The sequence below is a fragment of the Scyliorhinus canicula genome, chromosome 15, assembly GCF_902713615.1.
Source record: "Scyliorhinus canicula chromosome 15, sScyCan1.1, whole genome shotgun sequence".
Taxonomy (NCBI): domain Eukaryota; kingdom Metazoa; phylum Chordata; class Chondrichthyes; order Carcharhiniformes; family Scyliorhinidae; genus Scyliorhinus; species Scyliorhinus canicula.
Window position 1 is genome coordinate 59535019 of NC_052160.1, and position 19906 is coordinate 59554924.

The 19906-nt window shown below is 44.5% G+C and overlaps 1 protein-coding gene across 1 annotated transcript in view; it reads left to right on the top strand.

Annotated features, from left to right (window-relative positions):
- The window catches only part of rnf216 (ring finger protein 216), a 263325-nt gene that overhangs the window by 49623 nt on the left and 193796 nt on the right, over nucleotides 1–19906 (top strand). Inside the window, exon 5 of the mRNA XM_038820989.1 lies at nucleotides 17153–17229. Within this exon, the coding sequence (XP_038676917.1) occupies nucleotides 17153–17229 (77 nt within the window). The remainder of the gene's footprint in view (nucleotides 1–17152; nucleotides 17230–19906) is intronic.

Here is a 19906-nt window from a genome sequence, read left to right on the forward strand (position 1 = left end):
TAAAGTCCTGTCTTCACATTGAGAATACTCTCCGACCTGTTATGTGGCACTGTCACCATGCTAAATAGGTAGGATAGATTTCAAAGAGCTGCAGCAACTCAAAATTGGGCATTTATGAGGCGCAGTGGCATCAGCAGCAGAAAACCTAATCTGTTTTTTCAAAATATTAAATTCCAATTAAGGGGCAATTTAGCACAGCCAATCCATTTGCCCTGCACATTTTTTGGTTGGGGGGGGGGGGGGGGGGGGGGGAAGAGAGGGAAAGAGAGGAGAGAGGAATGTGCAGACTCCATACGGACAGTGGTAAACCTCATCTGTAACCTTATGGCCCAGCATATTCCTATTCTACCGTTAAAATCAAGCAGGGGAACAGCCCTGGTTCAATGAAGCGTGCAGGAGGGCATATCTGGAAAAGCACCAGGCACAGATAAAAATGAGTTGTCAACCTGGTGAAGCTACAACAAAGGACTACTTGCAAGTCAAACAGCATATACAACATTTGAGATGGAGAGAAAGCTAAACAATCCCACAGCTAGCAAATCAGATCTCCGCTCAGCAGTCCTGGCACATCCAGTCTTGAATGATCTTGGACGATTAGACTAAAAGGAGGAGGATGTTCTGCAAATATCCCAATTTTCAATAATGGAGGAGCCCTTTGTAACCATCCCAGAAATGCCGGGTGGATGGTCCATCTTGGCCCCCCCCCCGGCCGCGAGGACCCCAGCATCACGTGCCAAACTTCAGCAAATTCTGTCCACTCCATGTGATTTCACAAAATGGCTCTCCATACTCACAGAATGCCTTTGATCCACTGCAATTCGCATTCCGCCATAACCAGTCCACAGTAGATGCCATCTCCCTGCCCCTACACACATCCCTCGAGCATCTCGATAACAAGGACTCCTACATCAGATTCCTATTTATTGACTACAGCTCGGCCTTCAACACCATAATCCCAGCCAAGCTCGTATCAAAGCTCCAAAACCTAGGACTTGGCTTCTCACTCTGCAACTGGATCCTCGACTTTCTGACCCACAGACCACAATCAGTAAGAATAAACAACAACACCTCCTCCACAATAGTCCTCAATACTGGAGCCCTGCAAGGCTGCGTACTTAGCCCCCTACTATATTCCCTATACACACATGACTGCGTGGCAAAATTCGGTTTCAATTCCATCTACAAGTTTGCTGACAATACAACTATAGTGGACCGCATCTTGAATACCGATGAGTCCGGATACAGGAGGGAGATAGAGAACCTAGTGGAGTGGTGCAGCGACAACAATCTATCCCTCAATGCCAGCAAAACTAAAGAGCTGGTCATTGACTTCAGGAAGTACTGTACACACCCCTGTCAGCATCAAAGGGGCAGAGGTGGAGATGCTTGGCAGTTTCAAATTCCTAGGGGTGCATACACATCTCCAAAAATCTGTCCTGGTCCACCCATGTCGACGCTACCACCAAGAAAGCACAACAGCGCCTATACTTCCTTGGGAAACTAAGGAAATTCGGCATGTCCATATTAACTTTTACCAACTTTTACAGATAGGATTACACCATAGAAAGCATCCTATCTGGCTGCATCACAGCCTGGTATGGCAACTGCTCGACCCAAGACCGCGAGAAACTTCAGAGAGTCATGAACACAGCCCAGTCCATCACACAAACTTTCCTCCCATTCATTGACTCCATTGACATCTCCCGCTGTCTGGGGAAAGCGGGCAGCATAATCAAAGACCCCTCCCACCCGGCTTAGTCAGTGTTCCAACTTTTTCCATCGGGCAGGAGATACAAAAGTCTGAGAAAACGCACGAAAAGACTCAAAAATAGCTTATTCCCCGTTGTTACCAGACTCCTATACAACCCTCTTTTGGATTGACCTCATTAACACTACTCCCCTGTAAGCTTCACCCGATGCCGGTGTTTATGTAGTTACATTGTGTATCTTGTGTTGCCCTATTATGTATTTTTTTTTCATGTACTTAATGATCTGTTGAGCTGCTTGCAGAAAAATACTTCACTGTACCTTGGTACACATGACAGCAAGCAAAATCCAATCCAATCCAAAGGCACTAGATACTGAAAAGGCTGTGGGCCGTGACAGTATTCCAGTGAGAGCACAAACAATCTATGCTCCAGAACTAGTTGTACCTCCAGCCAATCTGTTCCAGTGCAGCTACAACATTTCTATCTATCTGACAATGTGGAGGATTCCCCAGGTATGTCCTGACCACAAAAAGCTGGATAAATCCAATCTGGCCAACTCCGACCCCATTGTTCTACTCTTGATCTTTAGCAAATCGATGGAAGGTGTTGTCAACAGTGCCCTCAAACAGCATTAACTCAGCAGTAACCTGATCACTGATGCTCAGTTTGGGATCCGCCAGAGCCACTCGGCTCCTGACTTCCGTGCAGCCTTAATTCAAACATGGACAAAAAACTGAATTCTGAGGTGAGAGTGACTGCCCTTGTCAGGAATGGTAGCATTTGACTGATTGTGGCACTAAGGAGTCCTAGCAAAATTGGAGTCAAAGGAAATTGGAGGAAACTCTGGAGTCATACTTAGCACAAAGGAAGATGGCTCTGGTTGTTGGGAGCTCAGTCATCTCAGTCTCAGGACATCGCTGCAGGAGTTCCCCAGGATGGTGTCCTAGGCTCAACCAACTTCAGCTGCTTCATCAATGAGCTCCTATACACCATAAGGTCGGAAGAGGGGTTGTTTGCTGATGATTTCACAATGTTCAGCAGCATTTACAATTCCTCATACTGAAGCAGTCCATGTTCATATGCAGCAAGATCTGGACAATATTCAGGTTTGCACTCATAAGTAATAAGTCACACGAGCTAGGCAGTGACCATCTCCAACAAGAGAAATCTTGACCATCTCCCCATGATATTCAATGGCATTACCATCATTGAATCCTCCACTATCAGCATCCTGGGGGTTACCATTGGCAAGGAACTGAACCAGCCATATAATTACAGGAGTAATAAATGCTGGTTTAACCAATGAACCAGCCATATAATTACATGAGCAATAAATGTTGGTCTAACCAATGACACCCATGAATTAATATTAAAAAAATATCTAATATATACAGTTTATACATATAATATATATCTTTTCTGGTAGTCATTGTATGTTATCCAATTTAAATTACGCCCCTTGATTGCGAATTTTAAATAGCCGTGTTCACTTCAACTTTTCCTGACATCTTCAAATTTCTTTGGTTACAATTTCAGATACAAACAGAATTATGTATGTTACTGAGGCCCAATAATTATTCAAGCAATTCTTTGGAGATATGATTTCCCCTGTCCGGATTGCCTAATGTTTAGTACATCGTGTCCCTCTTGCATAGAATACTTTGAAACACATGCAGGGTTGTCATGTTCAAATAGTTTCACTGAGTTCTTTGCGTTAACCTTGAGTTTAGCCCACTACGGTTTATCAAGTCACAGGAATTAATAAATTGCCAAGCAATCAATATTGTAATGCAGAGGTCTGTTATGTTGTGTGACCATGGCTGTTGTAAAAGATCAGTCATGTCAAAAAAAAAGTTATAAAATATGTTAAAAACAATTTTAATAGTGCTTCAAAAATATTACCGGAATGTGAAAGTGATGTTTTAAACAGACTGATTTGCTGAAATATAGATCGGGGAAGATTTTCTGGGAAAAGCAAGCGCCTTAAAGGCTTCTATTTTAGACCTTTCAAGTCGCTGCATTTATTTCTCTAAGTCGTTACAGCTGTTGTTTTTACTTGACCCAGCTAAATATGTAGCCATATGTGTACTATTTGAGACGGCGGTCGTTGCGCTCTTACCCAAGTTGGGAAATAGTGGGTTCAAATGCCTCTCGAGACTTCCGCGCATAATCTAGGCTGACACTCCAATTCAATACCAAGGGAGTGCTGCATTGTCACAGATGCTGTCTTTAGATTGAGGCATTAAACCTGGATTATCAGGTGGATGTAAAAGATCCCATGGCTCTACGAAGAAGAGCAGGAGCTCTTCCCTGGTTTCTTTGGCCAACATTTATCCTTTGGTTAACATTTGAAAGTAAGTCATTTAGCCCATTTAGTCTGCACCGGCCTTTGGAAAGAGCATCCTACTTAAGCCCACACCTCCACCCATCCCGTAACCCAGTAACCCCAGATAACCTTTTTGGACACTCGGCAATTTAGCATGGCCAATCCACTAACCTGCACAACTTTGGACTGTGGGAGGAAGCAGGAGCACCCGGAGGAAACCCACGCACACACTGGGAGAAAGTGCAGGCTCCGCACAGTCAGTGACCTAAGTCGGGAATCAACCCCGGGACCTTGGAGCTGTGAAGCAACAGCGCTAGCAACTGTACTGCCGTCCTGCCCTGTTCATTTACTTCTTTGCTGTTTTTTGGACCTCGTTGTACCCAAATTGGCTGCTGTGTTTCCTCCAATCCAAAGTACTTAATTGCCTTGGTTATATTAATTGCTATGTAAATGCATGTTTGGTCTTTAATGAACCACATGAATAATTTCCAATTCCTCTGTAAAATCTGAAAGTTCCACATTGCTACACTACTATATCTTTTTGACCTATGTCACAAGAGCCTGGAACTCAATTTTCCTGTATGTGCGGAGCTTGATTTCTTTCCCTGACCTTTATTGATTCTTTCTTTCCCTTATCATTAATAACAAAAATTAAATCCCTTTTTACTTTGTTCCTGTGCTCTCCTGGTTCCCGTACTGATTTTTTTTTCTCCTCGTAATCTCTTTTTTTTTTCTTGCACAACTGTTCAAATTTGAGGCGATGGAAGTGAAATTGTGCCCAACTTTAATCACCACCTGCCCATGGTTTGGACTTGATGACTCCTGCCCATTTGCAGTGCCTATTCATGGTTATGCATTCCTTCCTATATGGCAGACTTGATACAGTAACCTTCAGACCATCTGGGGGACATAACATAAGAGGAAAGTATCTGCACCAAAAAAAAGGTTTATTGTTGAATGTTTTTCATATTTGCGATGGCCTAAAGATAACCCCCGCACTCTCTAACTCCTGTGCTCACTTGCTAACCTCCAGTCACTTGGCTCCCAGTCACGCAACCCCATAATGTTAAAATTCTCGTCCTAGTTTTTAAATCCCTCACGGGCCTCACTCAGTTCTCCCTATTTCTGTAACCTCCCCCAGTCCTCCAACCTTGCTGAGTTCTGAGCATCCCAGATTTTCATCAGTGTGTCATTAGCAGTGTTTTCTGCCGAGGCCCTGAGATCTGGAATTCACTGCAATGTTTCTCTACCTCTTTCTCGATTTAAAATGCTACCATCCACAAAATCTACTTTTTGACCATGCTTATCCTCCTTGTGTGGATTTATCTGTTTGTTCCTGTGAAGCACTTAGGCCATTTTAAAACACTTAAGGTTGTATTTATTCACAAGTTCATTTGATGTTTGGAAGTGTGGGGATCGTCATTTTGTCGTATGTATGATGACTATAGGATTTTAGAGATATTGGATTATAAGCATTTGGTGCAGTGAGGATTAAAAGCCTGGGTTATAATGTGTTTGCTGCAGTCATGTTGTGAAAAGAATCTTGGTTTGAAAGACGACAACGCTTTTAGGAGACTGAGATGAAATGAAAATCACTTATTGTCACGAGTAGGCTTCAATGAAGTTACTGTGAAAAGCCCCTAGTCGCCACATTCTGGCGCCTGTCCGGGGAGGCTGGTACGGGAATCGAACCGTGCTGCTTGGTCTGCTTTAAAAGCCAGCGATTTAGCTGAGTGAGCTAAATCAGCCCCTGGTTAACCCGTTTTAAAAGCTTGGACTAATGCTGTTTTGTTTTGATTAATGGGATTCCCTGCGGACTTCATTAGTTTTCAACTTGCTGAGATTATGTAATTGCTGGGTGGAACTAAGGCATCAAGCTTTTTCGGAGAAAGCATGTTTTAGTTTCAGTTCTGATCTGGCTGAATGTGTGCACAGTGAAACAAGTCAGTTAAACAGCTTTTGGACATTTAGCCAGGCTCCTGCATGGGTTCAGACCTTTTCTGTAAAGCAGTGTCAAGAGATCTCTTTTTCTCGAAGAATAATTCTATGAAGCAAGTATTATCTTGCCATTGGTATTTAGGGTGAATTGAGAACTGAGATGATCTAGTTTAAGTGGGAATAATGATAGCAAGTAAGGGTATTGTATTCACTGTGTTCAGTAGTACAGTTTAAGGGGTAATTGTAAACTATTATTGGGTGTGATGTTAAAGATTTTAATACTGTTAGTAATCTAATAATGGGAGGGGACTTTAACATGGTCCTTGGCCCGACTTTGGATCGGTCGTGTCCCAGAACGGGTAGACTCTCGGCAATGGCAAGGGAGCTGAAAGGGTTTATGGAGCAAAAGGGGGAAGTGGACCCCTGGAGAGATAGACAGCCAACAGGAAGGGGCTACTCGTTTTACTCGCACGTCCATAAAGTATATTCCAGGATAGATTTCTTTGTACTAAGCAGGAACTGTATGGGGGAGGTAAAGAACACGGAATACTCAGCAATTACCATTTCAGACCATGCCCCGCATTGGATGGACCTGCAGTTCGGGGGAGCGAGCTATCAACGCCCGCAATGGAGGCTAGATGTGGGACTGCTGTTGGAGGAGGGGATCTGTGAGAGGCTTCGGAGGTGTATGCAAAATTACCTGCAGGTGAATGACACGGGGGAGGTCTCAGCGGCGACCCTGTGGGAGGCGCTAAAGGCAGTAGTGCGGGGGGGGAGCTGATTTCAATTGGGGCCCACAGAGCCAAGGCAGACCGGGCAGAGATGGATAGATTGGTCAGGGAAATGGGTCGGATAGATGAAGAGCACGCGGAGTCCCCGGGGGAGGTTTTACTCAGGGAGAGGCAGAGACTACAGGCGGAACTGGGGGCTCTATCCACGAGCAGGGCTGTGGAACAGCTTAGGAAGGCGAGGGGAGTGGTGTACAAGCATGGGGAAAAGACTAGCAGACTGTTAGCGCAGCAACTCAGGAGGAGGGAGGCGGCCAGGGAAATAGGTAGAGTAAGCGTGGGGGGGGGGGGGGGGGGGGGGAAGTGGAGGACCCGGCAGAATTGAATAAGGTATTCCGGGACTTCTATCGTAAGCTGTATACTTCGGAGCCGCCGGAAGAACCGGAGGGGATGAAAAGGTTTCTGGACAGGTTAACATTCCCAACAGTAGGTGGGGGGCGAGTGGAAGAGCTGGGGGCCCCGATTAGAGTAGAGGAGGTATTGGGGGGCCTTAAGGCCATGCAGTCAGGGAAGTCCCCGGGGCCGGATGGATACCTAGTAGAGTTTTATAGGAAGTTCTCTGAGCTGGTGGGCCCGGTCTTGGCGAGGGTTTTTAATGAGGCAAGGGACAGAAGGACCCTGCCGCTGACAATGTCACAAGCCACCATATCACTGATATTGAAGCGGGGTGAAGACCCGGAGGCGTGCGGGTCCTACAGGCCTCTCCCTGATTAATGTAGACGCCAAGCTCCTGGCAAAGGTACTGGCGAGTAGAATGGGGGACTGTGTACTGGAGGTGATTGGGGAGGATCAAACGGGGTTTGTGAAAGGTAGGCAGCTGGCGGCCAACCTGAGAAGATTACTTAACGTGATAATGATGTCCCCAGTGAGTAGGGAGGTGGAGGTAGTGGTGGCAATGGACGCCGAGAAGGCCTTTGACCGGGTGGAGTGGGACTATCTATGGACGGTTTGGGTTCTGGGAGGGATTGGTGGACTGGATCAAATTATTATATCAGGCCCCGAGGGCCAGCGTCAGGACCAACAGAGAAGTGTCGGAGTATTTTAGGTTGTACCGCGGGACCAGACAGGGCTGCCCGCTCTCGCCGCTGCTGTTTGCGCCGGCCATAGAGCCGCTGGCGATTGCACTGAGAGCCACAGAGGGTTGGAAGGGGATGGTGAGGGGCGGGGTTGAACATAGGGTTTCTCTTTATGCAGACGACCTGCTCCTGTATGTGTCGGACCCAGTAGCTGGGATGGGAACTATACTGGGAATGCTGAGGAAGTTCGGCCAGTTCTCAGGATACAAATTAAATACGGTCAAGAGTGAAATGTATGTGGTACAAGCAAGGGGCCAGGAGAACAGATTGAGAGGGCTACCGTTTAGGCTGGTTGAGGAAAATTTCCGGTATTTGGGAATCCAGGTGGCACGAGACTGGGGCAGGCTGCATAAGTTAAATTTGGCCAGGGTGGTGGAGCAAATGAAGGGAAAGTTTCTGAGATGGGATGCACTCCCGCTGTCGCTGGCAGGGAGGGTGCAGACTGTAAAGATGACAATCCTCCCTTGATTTTTGTTTATTTTTCAGTGCCTCCCGATCTTTGTCCCACAGTCCTTCTTCAAAAGAGTTAACGGGCTGATCATGAGCTTTGTCTGGGCGGGAAAATCCCCGCGGGTGAAGAAGGCGATGTTGGAGAGGAACCGCAGCGAGGGAGGGCTGGCTTTGCCGAGTCTGATCAATTATTACTGGGCGGCCAACATCGCTATGATAAGGAAGTAGATGGTGGGTACGGGGTCTATTTGGGAGCGGGTGGAGGCGGCTTCGTGCAGGGGCTCCAGCTTGGCAGCCCTGGTCACGGCTCCTCTACCGCTGCCGCCGGCCAAGTACACCACCAGCCCGGTAGTTGTGGCGACCCTGCGGATATGGGGCCAGTGGAGGAGGCATGTGGGGGAGATGGGGGCGTCTGTCTGGGCGCCAATCTGCGACAACCATCGGTTTGCCCCCGGGAGTATGGATGGGGGGTTCCGAGTATGGCGGGGGCGGGAAGGGTGGGTGATATGTTCCTGGAAGGGAGCTTTGCGAGTCTGAGGAGCTTGGAGGAGAAATTTGGGTTGGTAAGGGGAAATGATTTTAGATACCTACAGTTGCGGGACTTTGTTCGTAGACAGGTCCCATCTTTCCCACGCCTCCCGCCAATGGGGATCCTCGACAGAATAGTCTCTAGGAGGGAAGAAGGGGAGGGTAGAGTCTCGGGTATATATAAGGTGCTCATGAGGGAGGAAGGGTCCCAGACAGAGGAACTGAAACTTAAATGGGAGGAGGAGCTAGGCGGGGAAATGGAGGATGGGCTGTGGGCAGAGGCCCTGAGTAGGGTAAATTCGACCGCGACATGTGCTAGGCTCGGGCTGATTCAATTTAAGGTCGTTCACCGGGCCCATATGACGGTGGCTCGGATGAGCAAATTCTTCGGGATAGAGGACAAATGCGCTAGGTGCGCGGGAGGACCAGCGAACCACGTGCACATGTTTTGGGCATGCCCTAAGCTGAGGGGGTACTGGGAGGGATTTGCGGGGGTCATGTCCCGGGTACTAAAAACAAGAGTGGTGATGAGTCCAGGGGTGGCAATTTTTGGGGTTTCGGAGGACCCGGGGGTCCAGGGGGAGAAAGAGGCCGATGTTTTGGCCTTTGCTTCCCTGATAGCCCGGCGACGAATACTATTGGCGTGGAGGGACTCAAAGCCCCCGAAGACGGAGTTGTGGCTTGCGGACATGTCGAGTTTCCTGGGTATGGAGAAAATTAAGTTCGCCTTGAGGGGATCTGTGCAGGGGTTCGCCCGGAGGTGGCAACCATTTATTGACTTCTTTGCGGGAGAGTGAGCGTCAGCAGGGGGGTGGGGGGAGGGGGGGGGGGGGCGGTAGAGTTGAGTAGGAGGGAAAATATGGCGGGTAGTACCGGTGGGAGAGGAGCGGGCTTGTGCAATATGTTATGATTGAAGTATTGAAAGTACATGGATGTTTGCACATTTTTGCCTTTTTTCGCTTTCTTTCTGATGTCTGTAACTGTTTATAAAGCCAAAAACTACCTCAATAAAATTGTTTATTAAAAAAAAAATACTGTTAGTAATAAAGTTTTGTTCAATAGTACTATACCCCTATTTCTTTCTGCAATCGCTCCTACAACAAGGTATCCTTTCCTCTCACTCTTAGAAAATCAAAATAAAATATTGGGGTTTCGGTCCAGTATCCTAGCCACTGTTGGTTTCTGGCCTGGAATCGTAATAAAATTCGGGCTATGTTTAAATATATTCAATAACTGCCAAGATTTGATGAGAAAGCTGTGGGAAACATTTTTGATATCATTTGAGAAAGTGGCTAAACAATTGAATTGGCCAAAGATCATGTGGGTAGTGTTGGTTCAAACAAAGTTGGTAGGTCGAGCTAGTGAAGTGTTTGCATCGCTATCGGAGGAAGTATCGAGGGATTATGATGAGGTGAGAAAAACACATTAATTGCATATGGACTAGTGCTAGAAGCCTACAGGCAAAAGTTTAGAAATCTAAGGAAAGAACCAAATCAGACATATACCAAATTCAATAATAGTAAACACACTAATTTTGATAGGTGGATTCAAGCATTAAAAGGTGGATAAGAGCATTAAAAATAGACCAAACATAGGACCGCCTTAGAGAAACGATTATTTTGGAGGAATTTCCTGCATTAGTGAGAACTCGTGAAAGAGCAAAGATTTAAAACTGCTAGACTGCCAGCAGAAATGGCAGATCATTTTGAATTAGTTCATAAAATAAAGTCTGGTTTTCGACTTCAATTTACATCTGTGAAGGATAGAAATTGGGGAAATGAGAAATCCACAGGTGGTCAGGGCAAAGGAGGTTTTGTTTAGATGTTGACAGTTTGCCTCAGATTAAAAAGGAAACCAATGATAAGAACATAAGAACATAAGAACTAGGAGCAGGAGTAGGCCATCTGGCCCCTCGAGCCTGCTCCGCCATTCAATTAGATCATGGCTGATCTTTTGTGGACTCAGCTCCACTTTCCGGCCCGAACACCATAACCCTTAATCCCTTTATTCTTCAAAAAACTATCTATCTTTACCTTAAAAACATGTAATGAAGGAGCCTCAACTGCTTCACTGGGCAAGGAATTCCATAGATTCACAACCCTTTGGGTGAAGAAGTTCCTCCTAAACTCAGTCCTAAATCTACTTCCCCTTATTTTGAGGCTATGCCCCCTAGTTCTGCTGTCACCCGCCAGTGGAAACAACCTGCCCGCATCTATCCTATCTATTCCCTTCATAATTTTAAATGTTTCTATAAGATCCCCCCTCATCCTTCTAAATTCCAACGAGTACAGTCCCAGTCTACTCAACCTCTCCTCATAATCCAACCCCTTCAGCTCTGGGATTAACCTAGTGAATCTCCTCTGCACACCCTCCAGTGCCAGTACGTCCTTTCTCAAGTAAGGAGACCAAAACTGAACACAATACTCCAGGTGTGGCCGCACTAACACCTTATACAGTTGCAACATAACCTCCCTAGTCTTAAACTCCATCCCTCTAGCAATGAAGGACAAAATTCCATTTGCCTTCTTAATCACCTGTTGCACTTGTAAACCAACCTTCTGTGACTCATGCACTAGCACACCCAAGTCTCTCTGAACAGCGGCATGCTTTAATATTTTATCGTTTAAATAATAATCCCGTTTGCTGTTATTCCTACCAAAATGGATAACCTCACATTTGTCAACATTGTATTCCATCTGCCAGACCCGAGCCCATTCACTTAACCTATCCAAATCCCTCTGCAGACTTCCAGTATCCTCTGCACTTTTCGCTTTACCACTCATCTTAGTGTCATCTGCAAACTTGGACACATTGCCCGTGGTCCCCAACTCCAAATCATCAATGTAAATTGTGGGCCCAACACGGATCCCTGAGGGACACCACTAGCTACTGATTGACAACCAGAGAAACACCCATTTATCCCAACTCTTTGCTTTCTATTAATTAACCAATCCTCTATCCATGCTACTACTTTACCCTTAATGCCATGCATCTTTATCTTATGCAGCAACCTTTTGTGTGGCACCTTGTCAAAGGCTTTCTGGAAATCCAGATATACCACATCCATCGGCTCCCCGTTATCTACTGCACTGGTAATGTCCTCAAAAAATTCCACTAAATTAGTTAGGCATGACCTGCCTTTAACGAACCCATGCTGCGTCTGCCCAATGGGACAATTTCTATCCAGATGCCTCGCAATTTCTTCCTTGATGATAGATTCCAGCATCTTCCCTATTACCGAAGTTAAACTCACTGGCCTTTAATTTCCTGCTTTCTGCCTACTTTCTTTTTTAAACAGTGGCGTCACGTTTGCTAATTTCCAATCCACCGGGACCACCCCAGAGTCTAGTGAATTTCGGTAAATTATCACTAGTGCATCTGCAATTTCCCTAGCCATCTCTTTTAGCACTCTGGGATGCATTCCATCAGGGCCAGGAGACTTGTCTACCTTTAGCCCCATTAGCTTGCCCATCACTCCCTCCTTAGTGATAACAATCCTCTCAAGGTCCTCACCTGTCATAGCCTCATTTCTATCAGTTGCTGGCATGTTATTTGTGTCTTCCACTGTGAAGACCGACCCAAAAAACCTGTTCAGTTCCTCAACCATTTCCTCATTTCCCATTATTCAAACTCCCTTCTCATCCTCTAAAGGATCAATATTTACCTTAGCCACTCTTTTTTGTCTTATATATTTGTAAAAACTTTTACTGTCTTTTTATATTCTGAGCAAGTTTACTCTCATACTCTATCTTACTCTTCTTTATAGCTTTTTTAGTAGCTTTCTGTTGCCCCCTAAAGATTTCCCAGTCCTCTAATCTCCCAGCAATCTTTGCCACTTTATATGCTTTTTCCTTCAATTTGATACTCTCCCTTATTTCCTTAGATATCCACGGTCGATTTTCCCTCTTTCTTCCGTCCTTCCTTTTTGTTGGTATAAACCTTTGCTGAGCACTGTGAAAAATCGCTTGGAAGGTTCTCCACTGTTCCTCAACTGTTCCACCATAAAGTCTTAGCTCCCAGTCTACCTTAGCTAGTTCTTCTCTCATCCCCTTGTAATCTCCTTTGTTTAAACACAAAACACTAGTATTTGATTTTACTTTCTCACCCTCCATCTGTATTTTAAATTCCACCATATTGTGATCGCTCCTTCCGAGAGGATCCCTAACTATGAGATCATGAATCAATCCTGTCTCATAGTGGAAGAGAGATAAGAAAACAAAGTGTTTTCATTGTAATAAAGTTGGATACATGAAGTTGCAGTGTTGGTGACTTAAGAAAAGTACTGGGAAGGCAGACTCGATAAAACAGCATAAACAGGAGAATTTATTAAAGTGGGAAAAAAACAAAACATTTTCCCAGTGGAAGGTGTGCAACAGTGCACAGCCTGTTTAGATGTTGGTGAATAAGCAGATGCCAAAAGGTTTGAAGGATTTTGTCAGTGTATGGTTTACACGTGTGTCCAAGGTAGAGTAGGTAAGGAGATTAAGATCTTCAGGGATACAGGAGCAAGTTAATGATGAGAAATGAGATGTGCAGTTTGGAAAAGGGTATTACCAGAAAAGGTGGTAATTATGGAAATAGTGGTAAGGGGAATAGTGTATCAATATATACGGTAGGGTTACAGTGTACTGATGAAAAGTGGTGGTAGGAGTAATAGAAAAATTACCTTTTTCAGGTGTACAACTTATCCTCGTTAATGATCACGGGTGGGAGTGCAGCCTACTGTGGTTGAAAAGCCAGTGGAAAGTCAAACCGAAGTGTTGCAAGAAGCATATCCTGGGGTGTTTCCTGATTGTGTGGTGTAAAGATCACAAAGCCACAGGTTAAGACAGAAGGAAGAGAACTTGCGGAGTACCCATAGGGAGGCCGATGTTCAGTTGTCAAAAACCATATTTGATCAGATGGTCGATAAAGAACAAGAGCAGATGGTGGATGAAGCGGATATCTTTAGTACAGGAAAGTTGGTTGAATGACAGCAGGAAGATTCCGAGATAAAGCCGCTGTATCAGAAAGCATATATGGAAATATAATCCAAGTGTATACCATAGTATTATTTCATTATTAATGTATTAATGCGAAAATGGAGACCATTACATATTCAAGCAGATGAGAAAGTGCAGAGGTTCATTTAAGCGGTATTACCGGTGGGTTATAGACTGAAGATTTTGGGGTAGTGCATGAGGCTCCAGTAGGAGGTCATTGGGAGTAAGGAAAATGCGAGCAAAAATACAAAACAAATTTTATTGCAATGGATTGCATAAGGATGTAGTTGAATTTTGACGTAGATGTCAAGGAATAGGAAAACCGCGAGCAGTATTCACACCAGCACCGTTAATGCTCATTCCAGCATTTGAGGAACTTTTTAACTAGGGTCCTAATTGATTGTGTGAGACCCTGCCTAAAACAAAAAGTGGGAATCTGTATCTGTTGACCATAATGGATGTGTCCACTAGATTTCCGGAGGCCATTCCATTAAAACGCATAGCTAAGAGGGTTGTAGAGGAGTTAACCAAATGCTTTTACTCAAGATGAACTACCAAAAGAAATTAAATTGAAAGGGATCCAATTTTATGTCAAAGTTATTCAAGAAAGTTGTGGATAGTTTAGGAATAAAGCAATTTAACTCAACTGCATATCATCCAGAATCACAAGGGGTGTTAGGAAGGTGGCATCAAATTTTAAAGACCACGTTGAAGGCGTATAGTCAGGATTATCCAGAAGATTGGGATAAAGGAGTTTCATTTGCACTAATTGGAATTAGGGATGCACCTAATGAATCAGTCAAATTCAGTCCATTCAAACTGATTTTTGGTCAGGAGCTAAAAGGACCACTTAAATTTGTCAAAGAGAAGTTGGTGAATCAGCATTCAGAGACTACGCTGTTAGACTGTATGTCAAACTTTAGGGAGAGATTAACTATGACTGTTGGGGTTTGGTCTGGGATCGTAATATATATTGTCGGGTTTATTGAAACATGGTCAAAATCTGTATTGGCAATTTTCTGCCTCTCTGTGGCTACATTTTCCTTAGCAACACTTTTTGCAGAGAATGCACCAACCGTGTTTGAACATAATCCATAGAATCCCTACGTTGCAGAAGAAAGCCATTTGGCCCATCAAGTCTGCACTAACCCTCTGAAAAAGCACCTTACCTGGCCTCACTCCCCTGCCCTATACCTATAACCCCAGTTAACCTGTGCATCTTTGGACTGTGAGAGGAAACAGGAGCACCTGGAGGAAACCCACGCAGGCACTGGGAGAACATGCAAACTCCACACAGTTACCAAGGCCGAAATAGAACCGGGTTCCTGGCACTGAGGCAGCAGTGATAACCACTCTGCCACCGTGCAGTGCAAAGCTGCTGTGTATTGAGCAAAGTAAACTTGTAAGAAATGCAAAATAATATTTTAATTGTAGCAATGGGAAAGCTGACTTTACTGAGCTAATCTAATTTGGAGATAGAGAAGAAGGAACACAATAATCTATTAAGTACTTGAAAGGAATTGGACAGATATTTAACTGTAAAAGAATCTATTTTGGCAGCTTTCCAAAGGGCTATTTTTCTTGCTCTGTAACCTCATGGTTCAACCTATTCCTCACTTCACCACTGTATCATGCCAGTGGATCAACCTTGGTTCAATGAGTGTGGGAGAGCATACGAGGAGCAGCGCTGGGTGCCCCTAAACATGAGTTGTCAACCTGGTGAAGTTACAACACAGAACTTTGTTTATGTTGACAGCAGAAGCAGCATGTTATAAAGATAACAAAGGGAGTCCACTATCAGTTGATAAGATCCAAACTGCAGTAGTATAGCAATAAAACTGATATCTACCCAACAAATGGAAAATTGCCCAAGGTATGTCACGTGCACAAAAAGCAGGGCAAATCAAATCCAGCCAATTACCGTCCGGTCACTTTTCTCAATCATCAACAATGCTGGGCTTGTCAGCAGTTCCAGCAAGCTTTTAACTTAGCAATAACCTGCTCACCAATTCTCAGTTTAGGATTTGCCAGAAACACTGGAGTCCAGACCTCATTGCAGCCTTGGTCTGAAGATTGGTAAAAGCGCTGAAATCCAGAGGTGAGAGTGACTGCCCTTGAATTGAAGACATGATTTGACAGAGTTCAACATCAACGAGCTCTCGCGCACAATTGAAATTAATTGTGAATCAATGGAAAATATTTTGGCTACAAGAGCGGGTCAGAGCTGGGAAGTTTGTGGCAACTCCTCTCCTGATTCCCCATAGCTGTTCCACCATCCACAAGGCATACGTTAGGAGTGTGATGAAATACTCAACACTTGCCTGGGTGAAAGTGGAGCTCCAACATCACTCAAGAAGCTCAAAACTATCCAAGATAAAGGAGCCCACTTGATCAGCACCCCACCTGCTACTTCAAACATTTACTCCCTTCGCCATTGTGGTTGTGATGTGTATCATGTACAAGATTTTGGGAAGCAACCTGCGAATGCTGCTCCGACAGCACCTTGCAAGCTGCAACCTCTTATCACCTGGAAGAGCAAGTGTATCTGCAGGTCACCACCCTGACATGCAACTAATCAGTCCCTCTTTCACTGTCACTAGGTCAAAATCCTTGAACTCCGTCCCTGGTGGCACTGTGGCAGCCTCTGCGTCACATTGAGTACACCAGTTCAAGAAGGCAGCTTGTCACCGCTGGAGTGTTATTATGGGCAGTCAAAACACTGGCCTTCACACCCGCACCTAGCAATTAATTTTTTTTTGAAGTGTCCTTTCAGCCCTGCCATTTTGGTTTTGAACCCACGAGACAAGTAAGTAAGTAACAGCGTGGATTCAATTCCTGTACCGGCTGAGGTTATTCATAAGGTCCCGCCTTCTCAACCGTGCCCCTCACCTGAGGTGTGGTGACTCTCAGGTTGAATCGCCACCAGTCAGCTCTCCTCCCTCAAAGGGGAAAGCAGCCTTTGCTTATCTGGGACTAGGTTTTGAACCCACCAGGCAAATAATGATTTGAAAATCTATTTTTTGTTGACTGTAAAAATATCAAATTAAATACTGCAGTGTCAACCAATTTTGTTCAATCCTGCCTGTGGTCAACAATAAACAGACAATCTTAGAAGCTATAAGGGGTGACTAATGTGGAAAAAATGTCTGCCCCCTTCCTAACTTTGAGAACAATCTTCTTCAAGAATTTGAATTTCCATGGCATAGGGATTACAGAGCATTGCATCTATGTGGTGCAAATGAGCAATAAAAATTCAGTTTAGTTTTGTGGACAGTAATTTCTTCACAAGCAATCAGCTAACCCAGATTTTGTTTATCTAACATGCAATTTTAATTTAGCTTGACTTTTCTTACAGGTAAATCTGTTTCCTGATATAGAAGAACAGTTTGTCGAAGAGCTGATTACGACAAATGAAATATGGGATTTAAATGTGTAAGTATATTGTTGCAATTATCTGGAAATGAACAGAAAATGTGATGTGGCTTTGTGACCAATGGAAAATGGTGGTTAATGGGGTCCCAAAAGTATAACCAATAATTTAAAACATTTCATGAACGTTGTATCGCTCTGTGTGACATTTCTGTTGGTGGTTCTCCCAAACAAAGCCACCTATGAAAGAGTTTTCTCAAAACGCTGATTAGGAATATATCTGATGAGATTGAATTCTTGCAATCGTAGAGTAATACAGCGCATTGCTCGTGTACCGCCTGTTTGTAGGAGCTAGACAATTAGTCCCACTTCCTGACTCTTCCATCATAACCCTGCAATTTTTTCCCCTTCAAGTATTTACCTGTGTAATTCCCTTTTGATTTGATTTATTATTGTCACATGTATTAGTATACAGTGAAAAGTATTGTTTCTTGCATGCTATGCAGACAACACATACCGTACATAGGGAAGGAAGGAGAGACTACAGAATGTAATGTTACAGTCAAGTATAGAGAAAAGATCAACTTAATACGAGGTAGGTCCATTCCAAAGTCTGATGGCAGCAGGGAAGAAGCTGTTCTTCAGTTGGTTGGTACGTGACCTCAAACTTTTGTATCTTTTTCCTGACGGAAGAAGGTGGATAGAGTATGTCCGGAGTGCGTGGGGTCCTTAATCATGCTGGTTGCCTTTCCGAGACAGCGGGAATTGTAGACAGAGTCAGTGGATGGGAGGCTGGTTTGCGTGATGGACTGGGCTACATTCACGACCTTTTGTAGTTTCCTGCGGTCTTGGGCAGAGCAGGCTCCATACCAGGCTGTGATACAACCAGAAAGAATGCTTTCTGTGGTTCATCTGTAAATGTTGGTGAGAGTGAGAGTCGTAGCTGACGTGCTGAATTTCCTTAGTCTTCTGAGAAAGTAGAGTCGTTGGTGGGTTTTCTTAACTATAGTGTCGGAGGAGGGGGGAGACCACAACAAGTTGTTAGTAATCTGGGCACCTAAAAACTTGAAGCTCTCGACCCTTTCTACTTCGTTCCCATTGATGTAGACAGGGGCATGTTCTCCTCTAGGCTTCCTGAAGTCGATGACAATCTCCTTGTTTTGTTGACGTTGAGGGAGAGATTATTGTCATTGCACCAGTTCACCAGATTCTCTATCTCATTCCTGTACTCTGTCTCGTCATTGTTTGAAATCCGACCCACTACGTTGGTGTCATCAGCAAATTTGAAAGAATATGCTTCAGTCACCCAGATCACAACAACATGCTGCTTAAGAAGAAAAAACAAATCCTCATGTTGTCACTTGTTCTTTTGCCTGTCACCTGAATGTCCTCTAGTTGCAACCTCTGCTGTGGCTGTGAACTGCTTTTCCTTCTCTATTCTATCCGAATCCTTCACGATTTTGAAAATCACTATCAAATCTTCTCTTAACCTTTTCTGCTCAAAGGAGAACAATCCCAGCTTCTTCAGTCTCTTGATATAACTGAAGCCTTTAATCTCTGGTTCCATTCTAACAAATCTCTTCAATTTTCGTAAGGCCCTACTTAAAGTACGGTGCCCCAAATTGAATGCAGTACTATTAGCTTTTCAAAAATATCCCTTTTCTTGACATTTTATACAGGGAGTTCCCTTTTTCACCCAAGCTATAACCAACGCTATTTACTAAGAAGTGCATGACAGAATCATAGGATGAGGGCCCGATAGAGAAATCATGGGCTCTGATGCTTCTTCTGTTTCGGGGTCCACTTGCAGTTCAGAAAAACTTTTACGTGTCATTTATTTTCAGAGAACAATCCCTTTCAATTCCACAATGGAGTCAGAACATTTTTTAAGAGACACACATCTGTAACCAAAAAATAGAGATGATGTACCTTGTGTTTATCGTTGCCCTTCTGCCTCAAGTTGGAGAGCAATGAGAGGGCTGGGATTCCAGGTATTTTCAGTGCCATAACATTTTCCTCAACTGCAAGAGTGCAACAAAATGGGCAGCACGGTAGCATGGTGGTTAGCATAAATGCTTCACAGCTCCAGGGTCCCAGGTTCGATTCCCGGCTGGGTCACTGTCTGTGCGGAGTCTGCACGTCCTCCCCGTGTGTGCGTGGGTTTCCTCCGGGTGCTCCGGTTTCCTCCCACAGTCCAAAAATGTGCGGGTTAGGTGGATTGGCCATGCTAAATTGCCCGTAGTGTCCTAAAAGGTAAGGTTAGGGGGGGTTGTTGGGTTACGGGTATAGGGTGGATATGTGGGTTTGAGTAGGGTGATCATTGCTCGGCACAACATCGAGGGCCGAAGGGCCTGTTCTGTGCTGTACTGTTCTATGTTCTATGTAAAACAGCATAGCAGGAGTACCACGCTCGTCAGAGCTGTTCTGGCAATCCCAGGGGAAGCCCCTTCCTGCTGAGCCCAGGGATTTCAGGGGAATTATTTTTCATAGACTACCATTGCGTTTTCCGATAAGTTGGAGGGTTGGTGAAGTGAGTTGTTAAGGGAAGGATTTGAAGTTCTGTCATGAAAGAAAATATTTGACATATATTTTCCATGAATATATTTTGGCCCCCTCTCATCGCTTCTCATGTACAGTGACTAAGCAAAGAGTACTGAATGGATGATTCTGTGCCATTGTGCAACATAGATAGGAAGCTGCTTGTGAGTTAATACAAATAAAATTTCATACTAACACGTAT